Source organism: Rhamphochromis sp. 'chilingali', assembly GCF_963969265.1.
Source record: "Rhamphochromis sp. 'chilingali' genome assembly, chromosome: 17".
Classification (NCBI taxonomy): Eukaryota; Metazoa; Chordata; class Actinopteri; order Cichliformes; family Cichlidae; genus Rhamphochromis; species Rhamphochromis sp. 'chilingali'.
In genome coordinates, this window is record NC_137944.1 from 19,868,143 (window position 1) to 19,879,393 (window position 11,251).

An 11,251-nucleotide genomic window follows, 5' to 3' on the forward strand; every position below is an offset into this window, starting at 1 on the left:
TTTTTAAGTATCACTCTTGAGAAGTATTAAAGGGGTCACGCCCAAAATGTGCCAAAAAAAAAAGTGTTAGATTGTCTATTTGAACAGTAGCACCTCCTTTATTGAATTATTTCCTCACAGACCCCCTTCTCCAACGTCCTGATGATTGCACGCCTGAAGGTGCCCCAGTCACTTTTCCTCTGAATTTGTCACTTTGATTGGGGATGTTGGTGTTTACATAACAGTCACTTTTTTGTATAAAAGCCGTGTCGCAACTTGTGTTGTTATCAGTGAACTGCTTCCACTGGTGAAGCTATCACTGGGAGTACTACAGCAATATTACACCAATAATTTACTCTGTCAAGTCACAGGAAACGCTGATATTAACCCTAGAACACTATCGCCGGGTGATTTTCACCCGAGCAAATGTATTTACATAATTTTCAATATGTTGCGTTTGTCTGAGTGTGGTGGGTCTCTGGGTAGCTTCAGCATTGTCTTTGACGTCTTTGAAGGCGTGGGTGTTTCCCTACCCCAAATCCCGCTTTTTCCTACAGGCATGTGTTCGGGTGAATTTCACCCAGCAATAGTGATAGAGGGTAAAGTAGGTTTTGGGTGGATTTCACCCGGTGATAGTGTTAGTGTATAAAATCAGGTGATCTTGCCGCATTTCAAGGGTGACAACATTCAGGCTCACCATATTTACTGTCCCTCTTCAACTACAGCTGTCACCCTGTTGCAGGTTTAGTGTCTTTGGCATCTCAGCTAGTGAGTAACACAGAGGTAAGGTTTGTTTAACTTGGCAATTGTTAGCTGATTAGATTTCTTTTTCTTTTCTTTTTTTTAATCTAAAAGCTATGTTATGTAGCTAGCTGTGGCATGACCTTAGTGGGAACAATAAAAGCAAACAAAAGGGAGATCCCACAAGTGATGAAAGTTAAAGAAAATCACGCGCCAGGCTCCAGTGCATTTCTTTTTACCAAAGAACTAACCTTGGTGTCCTTCCTCCCTGACAAAGCTTCAAAAAAGAAGGTTGTACTGCTCCTGTCATCCATGCATACACAACCAAGCATAGGACCCACTCGTAGGCCCGAAGTGATTGAATTTTACAACAAAACAAAGGGAGGTGTCGATACTTTTGACCAGATGTGCGCTCACTATGGTTGTGGAAGAAAAACCAAGAGATGGCCCCTTTGCGTGTTCTATGGCATGATCAATGCTGATGTGATAAACTCATGGATCATTCACAATGAGAATGCAATGAAGAGAGGTGAAAACCAAATGCAGAGGAGGCCTTATATGCAGGCTTTGGCATTGGCACTCAGCAAACCATGGGCAGAGCAGAGGCTCCCCTCTTCAAATCTGTCACATCAACTGATCTGTAGCGTGCTCGACATCCCTACCCCTGGCACTCTTGAAGGTGAGGCACGACCAGTGGCAGCAGAAAGCAGTGGTCCCTTAGTGAGGTGTGCCCCACAGGCTTGGACAGGAAGACGCGATACAGGTGCCATGTCTGCCGTCGACCGGTGTGTCCACGCCATTACTACCCTGTGTGTACTGACTGCATGTAAGGAATAGGTAAGTAAAAGTGGTCCTGGAATTTGCATGTTATCCTTATTTAGTGCAGTGGTTATGAATAAATATCAACAAGTGGTGATTTCCAAGGGAATTCATATGGTAAAAAGAAATATTTTAGTCAACTGGTCATTTTTACCCACTCAAAAAATGCCATTTTTTGTTTCTCTCTCCTGCAGCTGTTCGCGTGTCAAGGAGACTGTGCCTTCACCAGGGAAGACTCAAATATCCCAGGAATGGGTGGACCAAAGACCAAGTTTCCAGCATCATTATATTTTTGTTTAGGATTTGTTTTGTTCTCCAACTGCTAATTTTCCAGAAATTTTGGAGCATTTTTTAGGGTCCCCCCATGAAACTTTTTTTCCATTTTGTTAGATATGGCACAGCTGAAAATAAAAGAAAACCCCTCTAATTTGTCATGTGTTGTCATATATTTTATATATTTTGATGACAAGTACTTTTTGTTGGGTATATTATATTGGGTAAAAATCACCCGGCGTTAGTGATGGTGTTACTATTTTTAGCGATAGTGTTCTAGGGTTAAACAGACAGTGCCTAACTAAGTAGACAATGCATAACTTCACAAGTTAATGCATAATATCCTAGAGGGGAAAACATTTGTTGGTGTGTCCCTGCTTTGCTTATAAATGATCTTATGAATGATTTTTTGATCTGTAGCAGAAGACTGCAAAGATAGGAAAACACCTGCTTTAATAACTATGAAGCTAAAAAAATCATGATCACCTCCCATTCTTTATAAAGTAACAGCTCCATGTCGTGTTGAATAATAATTACCTTTGTATGGACCTGTTAGTGAGGCAGCTACTGGAATCCTTAATCCTGTGGCGCCCTCTCGTGGCCCATGTGAGAAACCCCATTCTGGCGAGGTTAGAGGTCATTAAATCGAAAACATGGCGGCTCCCAGCAAAGCGACCGTGGTATTGAAGGCTGTGAAGAAAATAACCGTTCAGTTTTGTCCGTTCGAGTCCAATGTCCGGTCCACACGGTAAGAAAGGCGCGTTTGACGCTGCTGTTGTGTCGGAGAGCCGTTCAGTGTGCCTGAAAGGCGGGTAACGGTCGTAATTTGACAATAAGGCTGTTGGCGACAGCCAGCAGCCGCCAACCGCAACGTCATTTCATGTTTTATGTAGCGTATAGCTCGTTGATGCTTGTCGGAATAGACTGTGGTTATGCTGGCTTTCATGCTTAGTAAAGACACCCTTAAAACATTCAACATTTGGTTAATGTTAGTTGAAGAAACCCTCCGTAAATTCATAGCAACACTATATGACATGCTGCACGAAGTCTCGTCTAAACTCTTTTAATGGAAGGTTTAAAAGTAAGTTTTGCTTGAAGTAATCTCAGCACTTACGTTTGTTTTGTTATCTAGATTGCACATGACATTATACGGTCATTATACACCGGCCACTTTATTATTGGGTAGTGATTTTCCACGTTTCCGTGTGTTTTTATGTTTCTCTGTGTTTATACTGTGCAAATGTCACTGCAGAAATTGAGAAATTCAGAGCATGCAATGTTTTCCCAACCTGCTGTGTGAATATTAGCCTCAGTTTCCTGTTGTTAGCTAACTTGAATCCCAGAGCGGTCTTCTGCTGCCAAAGTCCCACCGACTTCAAGCTTTGACACACTGTGTTCAGACATGCTCTTCTGCATCTGCATGGTGGTAATGAGTGGTTGTTTCATTTACTCTTGACTACCTGTTAGCTTGAAGCAGTGTTACCATTCTATTCTGATCTATGACCTCAAAAAGGCATTTTAACCCAGATGACTGCGGCTGGATATTTTCTCCCAGAGATGGTTGTGCGGGAAATTCCCAGCAGATCAGCAGTTTGCGAAGTACTCAGACCAGCTTGTCTGGCACCAATAACCATGCCATGCTCAAAGTCACTCGGTTGATGCTTGGTTTGAACTTCATCAGGCCGTCTTGACCACTTGTCTACACACCCAGTTTAGATACTTGTGTTAACAAGCATTTGAAGAGGTGTAACTATTAAAGTGGCCTTAGAGTGTACATTACTGCCTAAATCAACGGTTCACAAATATTTTGAGAAAATACACAAAATGTCAAAGCTAAAGGGAAATCTATATTACTGATGTTTAAACACTATTTTAATGTGTAGATTTCAAGCCTATTTCGTCTAACTTCAAAGCAGATTGCCGGTTTGGTGTCAACTTTACTTTGAATCTGTAGAGTAACTAGTGATTACTGCTGTAAAGTCAGTGCAATGGAGCTAAGTGTGTCATACTCGATGTCCCCACTGTGGAAATACTCACATCTACTACAGCATCTCGAGGGTTGTTCAGTCTGACGTCACTAGCCGTGTCTGGGTCTAAACTGCAGGTCCATAATTCAAACGATCACTGTGGCATTACTGAGAGTTGAAAAACTGTCTAAAGTCTTTCATCTTTAATAAAATGATCAGCGTTCTGCTCTACCAGGTGTAACAATTGAGTTTAACACCCAGGCATCCATGAAAACGGAATTTATGACATTTAACGGAGTTAGAAGTTAGCAGGGAGTTAGCTCGCTAGCTTCTATCTAAATATAATATAGCATGTCCTGACTGCGGGGTTTTGGAAACAAATTAAAACGTACAGCTCTGCTATCACTTCCAGCATAAATGAAGACAGAAAACTAAACAGCAGTGACGTTTGTAGGGTTACTGAAGTTGGGCTAGCTGGTATATAATGATGTGCTACGTGACCGCTAGCGACACAGCTATGTTATCATAATATAAACAAGCTAACTGTTTTTCCACTCGATAAAAGTTACCGTGAGTGTTCTCGGTGGTCAGGAACAAATGTAATCGCATGGCAGGATGCTGTAAAAGGACCAAACTTCAGCCAGGAGAACAACTGAGATAATCCATCCACAATACGAGGTTAGTCATTCATATACTGCTGCATGGGCTGGGCTGCAGTTACATCCTAAGGTTTTAAAAACTGAGCTTAAATAAATGATTAGCGGTAATAAAAGCCAAGGGAGGTCAACAGTGATCACTGACTGTTTTAGGAGCTTTTTGAGATCAAATAAGAGAAAATACAAAACATTAAACATGTTAACAACACAAAAGCCATATTAAACGCAGACTACTTTAGACCCGGAAGTAGGATTCGTCGCGTCATCACTGAACAACCGGATAAGAAATGTACTTAGTCACTTTAATGCGTTATAAGGTAAATCTAAAAAAGCTTTTCTTTTTCCTGTCCCACAGGGAGTTTCTGACCTTAGTGGGTTCAGAGAAGGCCAGAGCTACCAACATGAACTGTGAGGTGATACCAGTGGTGAAACATGACAAGTCTGAGCCCGTAGTGGATATCACTTATGGTAAGTATGACGTGAGCACATTAGAATGAGTGGGGGAGGCAGAGTTTGGTCCATGAGTTGTTTTTTTTTCTCTAGTTTTATCTTAGTACTCCACCACAGTGGATTTTAAATTAAACAATCAAGATGTCACTCGAGGGGTTTAACAAAATGATTGCATTAACTCTGTAGAAATTACAGGTATTTTTATACACAGTCCACTATTTTCACTTGTTGAAGAGGAATAAAATGTGATTTATGTAGTTTTATAGGTGGGGAGGCCTGCTAACTTGTTATTTCACGAGAACTTAAGGAGATCAATCTGGAGACGGTTGTTGAGCTGTCAGTATGAGGTCCAGTTACATGCTCATATCATTACAATTCAAGACTTCATGGGAGTGTTCTCATGGGTGGAGTTATTTTGGATGAGATCGTTGCCGTCGTTCCCTCAGCTGTCTGAAGTGATGTGTAGTTTCATAACTGGCTCGTCTAGCACTTATGAAATGTTAATAATGCCTACAAAAGTAGCTGTCTGACTTTTGTAACCTGCTGCTAAGACAGAATATGTCATTTTATACAGGTGTGTTCATTTTCCGTCAAGAACTTGTATTTGTGCATAAAGTCTTTCTCAATGTGGGGTTAAGGTGGTGTCCAATTCATACTGTCTCCACCACTCTCTCACAGTTTGAGCCTGGTGGCTCCATCTTATGCATCTTCCCTGTCAGGGAAGATTTTTTTTCATAGAAAAATTTGGCCATTCAGTTTTTTCAGAGATGTCAGCTGATCTCGGTTTGTGGTCAGAAATTGTTGCCTAACGTCAACCTGACCAGCTGAAGTAATCCCTGATCATAACGCCGCCCGCACAGAGTTTTACACTAGGCATCACTTCATCCATCTGTCTTCTTACCCTGATGCATCCATCACTCTGGAGCACCAAATCATAACTACAATCACCTCCAGGCACAACAATGATAAGGCAACTAAGACGTTCACTTTAACCTTTGACTCAAGACAGTCGTAACCTGTTTTAATTTTCTCTTTTTCTGGTTATGTTTTTAAAAAGCCCATTCCAGATATGTCACGGGAGCCAAAGATGATAAAAAAAAAAATCTAAAAACTCAAAAATAGGATAAAGTCCTGGAAATGGTGCATATGTGCAGTTCATACACTCAGAAACATATGACCCAGTCTTGGAATTTCATACAATTAGCATCACTCACGCAGTGAGTCAGGCTTTTACAAAGCTGGAGATGTCTGCCACAGGTCAGCAGAGCCGCAGCGTGTCTTACTCGACTTTTGTGCAGAGTGAACTTTTGAACATTTCCTTTCTGTACTCCTTAAGCATGTTGTTCTTATGAGTCATCTCATTGTGTTTTTGTCCTCCTTTTCCGCAGTAGACGGAGAGAAGCTGCTGATGAAGGGAGCAAATTTGACCAGCAGTGAGATGCTGAGTGCTTTTCAATCCCGCTGCGTCGCCAAGGACCCGCAGGCAAAAGTTGGAGAGAAGAAATAATCATGAGCTTGGCAGATGTGTATTTATCTGTGAATATTGTTGAACATGTACAGTAAAACTATTCCATTTCATACACATGGTGTTGACTGGCTTTAATCTAAAATGTTGTGTTGGTTAAATATTTAATAGTCAAATTCTTTTGTGCCCTTTTAACTAAACAGTAAAAAATAAAGAGAACTGTATCGTTTTTGTCACTTGGCCAAATAGTTTCTCTCAGCTGGGTTATTTCCCAACAACATTCGCCGGATCAATTAAAATGCTTTAACTGCTAAAAAAAAAAAAGGTGCTGCGATCAGTACGGGGTCACGGTGTGTCCTTGCATAATGTGTCATTTTCCTGATAAAGGAGACCATTCCAGTGTTTGAGAGAGCGTCATGCAAGCTCCAACCTTTGACACAGCAAAGCTGTAATTTGGCACAGAGTTTTACATCCAGCCCATCTGAAAAGGAGAAAAAAGCCTTTCACCCAGTCACAGATAAGTGAAATCCCACCCTCTCACATAGTCAACCTCTGTCCCGTTACCATCTGTGACTTAATGTTTTATTAATGGATCATTATTGCATCCACACACTTATTTTTTGGCAGGTTTCCTGAAAAGAACTGTAACATAAATGACTTCAAATGACTTTTCTTTAACTGACAAGCAAAATGATGGTAGGAGACCAAATTTATTGTGACTGTGTGCAACTGTGTCGATCTCGTTGCCTTTGAAATTGTTGCTTCGAAGATGAGGACCGGGTCTCCGACCTCGCGGCGTCCCTTGCTGTCTAGTTGTTTCAAGACAGGCTGCCTCCGACCAGGAAACCTATGCAGTTGCCTGGTAATCAGTAAGCAGAGGTGCAGCATGATCAGGGACCAGCTGGTTGCTGCAACTACCTTAAATAGGTCACTGGGTGTGAAAAAACTGCAAAAACCAGTCAGTCACTGATTTTTTCTAATCACATTCAAGCCTGTAGTTGAAATTACACATTACAGTTTTGCCAGTCTTTAACAAGACAAGGATCCAAAGTGAATTTAACTGAAGTAAAGGTCATCACAATATCAACAGAGCCCCTGTTTGTATTTCCTCAAAATGAAATCAGTCAGCAAACTAATAATAAACTCAATTTGACTTAATGTTCACCTACAAAGGCCTAATAATAATAATACTATTGTGCTGGAGCCTTTCTCAGCTGTCACAGGGCAAGAAGGATGTGATGGATTTGAACTCAGGACCTTCTTTTTTTCCAACTATTTATTTATAAGTGACTTATGTATGTATGTATGTATATATATGTATATATTGTACTATTCTTAGTTAGCGTATTGTCTGTCTTGTCTTAATGTTGGTTTAAAATGGAGCACTGTAACAAAAAATAATTTCCCCCAGGGATCAATAAAGTATTCTGATTCTGATTCTTGCGTTGAGAGCACAGTGTTAACCACCATGCTACTGTTATTTGTACCATGACAGTATCATGGTAAAAGTGTTGTTCCAGCAGATCCCAGGAACAACATCTTAGATCTCAGTCCAGAAGAGCGCAGTCCTAGGAACAGCAAAGATACTGCACAGGACCCTCAAACTCCGAGGCCTCTGGTAGACGACCTGAGCTTGAAGGATACTGCCTGCAGGGGGGAAAGGGGGATTAAGCCTAAAACTAGGAGGGCAATTTTTCACCTGTTAAGAGGAATGGCTTCTTATCAGCAGATCACTACAGAATGACGGCTCATAACCAAGCTGAAAACAAATATGTCATTTTTGGCCTGTTTGGCCCGCCATATAAAGTGACATCTCTGGAACCAGAGAAACACTTGATATTAAACTGTAACAAAGAAAAATATTGTTTATTCTGTATAAAATTACCGTGTTTGAAGATTAATTTTGATAAATACACATGTAGCTTAGAATATAAAACTATTGCCACGACTATGTCACGGATTAAAATAAATAAATAAGTGGGTGAAAAGGGAAAAACTCACAAGAGGAGGGATTTCAACAATTCGTTATATGACGTTGCAGGCTGTGATTGGCTCCTATCGCGTTGCTGAAAAAAAGGACTGTCCCTTTAAAACGGCCACACTCTGCTCCCACACTGGAAGAGTGCTGAACCCAGAGTCGCTGCACACTTTGTTGTTGAGGATAAAGAGGAAAAAATTTTCAAGGATTGCAAAATGGTCGAGAAATTTGTTGGAACATGGAAGATGATTTCCAGCGACAATTTTGACGACTACATGAAAGCAATCGGTAAGAACGTCTGTGGTTGGAGCTAAATTTAGGGGGGGAAACATTTTAATCTTAATTGTAATTAATTTTATTGTCTCAAGTTTTCACAATAGTTTTTTTTAACGTTTTAATTAAAAAGCGTCTCTACATCTGACACATTTCCTGACACCTCGCGCTCTGCAGGTGTGGGATTTGCAACCCGGCAGGTGGGCAACCGGACCAAGCCCAATTTAATAGTGACGATGGACGACGAAGGGACTATATGCCTGAAGTCTCAGAGCACCTTCAAAACCACCGAAATCAAGTTCAAACTCAACGAACCTTTTGATGAGACGACCGCAGACGACAGAAAGACCAGGGTTAGAAAGACAGAACAAGCATTTACACAGCCTGACTTTTAGATGATTGATCATTGATTTAATCTGTGCTGGACGTGACCACTTGTCTGTTTTGTGCCCTGCAGACCGTGGTGACTCTGGAGAACGGCAAACTTGTGCAGAAACAGAGCTGGGATGGCAAAGAAACGAATATCGAGAGAGAGATCACAGATGGGAAATTGATAGCGGTGTGACTTTTTTTTTTTTTTTTAAATCCTCAAACTATCTGTTTAGAAGTTCTGCGTAAAGTTATTTTACTTCCCCTGTTCTATATGTTATATAGTAGATTTAGTATGTTAATGTGTGTTAAAATGTACTGTTTATACTCAATGATCCTGTTAGGATGATAAGAAAAAAGGTATTTGTCTTAAAGTGAGGAGTTTTACAGGAAATAAAAACATCACAACATACCTGAGGAAGATTTATATAATTAAAAATTTTTTTAATAAATAAGTCTGGCAGTGACTTCTTATATGATTGTATGCTCTGCTTGATGTTTGCCAGAGTTGATGCACATGCAGATTTCTTCTAATCACCTGACGTCTCCTTTCCACACAGAAATGCATCATGGGAGACGTGATCGCAGTGAGGACATACGTAAAGGAGGCATGATGGAGGGAGTTTTTCTCTTCTTTTTCAATTTTCAGCCCACTTGTTGGATGCACTGCTGGATGACAGGCTCAGTTCAATGAGCGCAATACCAAACTAAAGTACCGGCGTACTCTGCTTTTCTTATTCGCTGTGTTGATAAAAATCACTCTTCCGTGCCTGTGTTCTCCAACATGATGCATTTGGTTTCATTTGGACTTGTTGTGGTGATTTGAATAAAAATGAATGAAAAAAAACTGTCGTGTGTGTGCCTCTGAGTTTGTCAAATGTTGGTCAGCAAGTGAGTTCGCCTTGTGCGTTTTGGATAATATCTTGATTTAATTGTGACCTACTTGAAAGCATTCATCCACTGGGCCGTGCTGAGGAATGTCTTAATAATTTTTTTTTTTTTTTTTTTTTAAAGTGCTCTAATGGGAACATGCCTCCTAATCTGGCAGTCTGACTTTAATGGGATCCCATTCATGGTGATTACAGCAGTTATTCTACATGCAGTGGCTTCTTAAATCTGCGTCGCTTTATGTAGTTCTTTGTTCTTCTTAAGTTCTGAAGAGAAAAACAAAGATTTGAACATACCACCCCCACTTAAAGTTCAATCAGGAAGCAATCCTGCCTTTCTCATGATGTATAATGTGTGTTGGCAGGGACTCTTTGAGGCATGTGAACTCATTTTTAGAAGTATTGAGAGGTCCGTTGGGAACTAAAGCCCCTTTTCCGTTTTGGGAGGTTGAACATTGCACATGTACTGGCAGCTGTACATGAACATGGAGTACATGGAAAACACAAAACATTACGGGTCTTCCCAACAGGCGCTCCCACCCTTTGGCCACTTGTCAAGTTTTTGTATGTTGGGGAGATTGTTCGAGAGCCGACCGCCACTTTCCCATGACAGGAAAGGGAGACGATAGAACTGATTGGCTCTAATGGTCAAAACAGCTGAACCAGGTGGAACTGCAGCCCAGTGCTCTCGTTCCCTTCAGCCTGGACAATAGAACTGACAGCAGCCAAGGACGTACAGTGTCTGAACTTCTGGGAGACTGCCAAGAGAAGGGTAGTATCACAGTGGACAGCTAGCAAAGGTCAAGTGGAGTTGTGTTGGTGTGTTAAGAGCTTTTTTTAAACATTGTTTTCCTTTTTTAAAAAGAGGAAAGCATAAATCTACCAGAGCAACTGCAAAACAGCATCCAGCACGAGTCTGAATGAATTGTCTGAGGTTCAAATTTACACTTAACTTGTTTTCAGTACAGAAAAAAAAGAAACTCTTCATCAAACAGCTTACATTGTATTGACATCAGGTTTCCTCTTAAGCCCCTTGGATCACTGTACAAGTCTTTTTGTTTGTGTTTTTGGACATTTGATAGCAAGCAAGTTTGTCAGGAAATTGATGCCTTTTGCTTTTGGGGGGAAACTCCCACTGGGTTTAAATCTGGGACTCTCCACCATTTGACCTTAGAACTGAAGAAGCTTCTTGGATAAGAGGTGAAACGTCTTCAAGCAACTTAAAGAAGTCCAGACGCTTTTCTTTCCAAGCTCCTTAGACTACGATGACCTGGATGACTGAGAACCTTCACAAACACGCCACTGAATTAAACCGGTTCTTTCAATTTATGAATTCATTTTTTAAAATGCAAGTTTTCACTGAAACATGTAGGGCTTCAGCTAGCTGCAACGGT

The 11,251-nt window shown here is 40.8% G+C and overlaps 2 protein-coding genes and 1 long non-coding RNA gene across 3 annotated transcripts; all 3 read left to right on the forward strand.

Annotated features, from left to right (window-relative positions):
* Positions 1 to 1,366: 1,366 nt before the first annotated feature.
* LOC308384890 lies at positions 1,367 to 1,966 on the forward strand. The gene is made up of 2 exons (XR_013969421.1): positions 1,367 to 1,557; positions 1,734 to 1,966. It is a non-coding gene; the product is annotated as an uncharacterized lncRNA (long non-coding RNA).
* Positions 1,967 to 2,422: 456 nt separating this feature from the next.
* On the forward strand, positions 2,423 to 7,787 carry mrpl53 (mitochondrial ribosomal protein L53). The gene is made up of 3 exons (XM_080862235.1): positions 2,423 to 2,560; positions 4,791 to 4,903; positions 6,274 to 7,787. Exons 1-3 carry the CDS (start codon positions 2,466 to 2,468, stop codon positions 6,390 to 6,392), a joined length of 327 nt encoding a protein of 108 aa, XP_080718361.1. The 5' UTR covers positions 2,423 to 2,465; the 3' UTR covers positions 6,393 to 7,787.
* A 665-nt stretch (positions 7,788 to 8,452) lies between these two features.
* On the forward strand, positions 8,453 to 9,810 carry fabp4a (fatty acid binding protein 4a). The gene is made up of 4 exons (XM_080863483.1): positions 8,453 to 8,616; positions 8,779 to 8,954; positions 9,059 to 9,160; positions 9,531 to 9,810. Exons 1-4 carry the CDS (start codon positions 8,544 to 8,546, stop codon positions 9,582 to 9,584), a joined length of 405 nt encoding a protein of 134 aa, XP_080719609.1. The 5' UTR covers positions 8,453 to 8,543; the 3' UTR covers positions 9,585 to 9,810.
* The last annotated feature ends 1,441 nt before the right edge of the window (positions 9,811 to 11,251 follow it).

Excerpts from the sequence above, each read along its gene's own strand:
- mrpl53 (XM_080862235.1), top strand. The coding sequence starts at position 2,466 with ATGGCGGCTCCCAGCAAAGCGACCGTGGTATTGAAGGCTGTGAAGAAA. Across the intron at positions 2,561-4,790 it reads TCCAATGTCCGGTCCACACG|GGAGTTTCTGACCTTAGTGG; the intron begins GTAAGAAAGGCG and ends CCTGTCCCACAG. Across the intron at positions 4,904-6,273 it reads CGTAGTGGATATCACTTATG|TAGACGGAGAGAAGCTGCTG; the intron begins GTAAGTATGACG and ends CCTTTTCCGCAG.
- fabp4a (XM_080863483.1), top strand. The coding sequence starts at position 8,544 with ATGGTCGAGAAATTTGTTGGAACATGGAAGATGATTTCCAGCGACAAT. Across the intron at positions 8,955-9,058 it reads CAGACGACAGAAAGACCAGG|ACCGTGGTGACTCTGGAGAA; the intron begins GTTAGAAAGACA and ends TGTGCCCTGCAG. Across the intron at positions 9,161-9,530 it reads CAGATGGGAAATTGATAGCG|AAATGCATCATGGGAGACGT; the intron begins GTGTGACTTTTT and ends CTTTCCACACAG.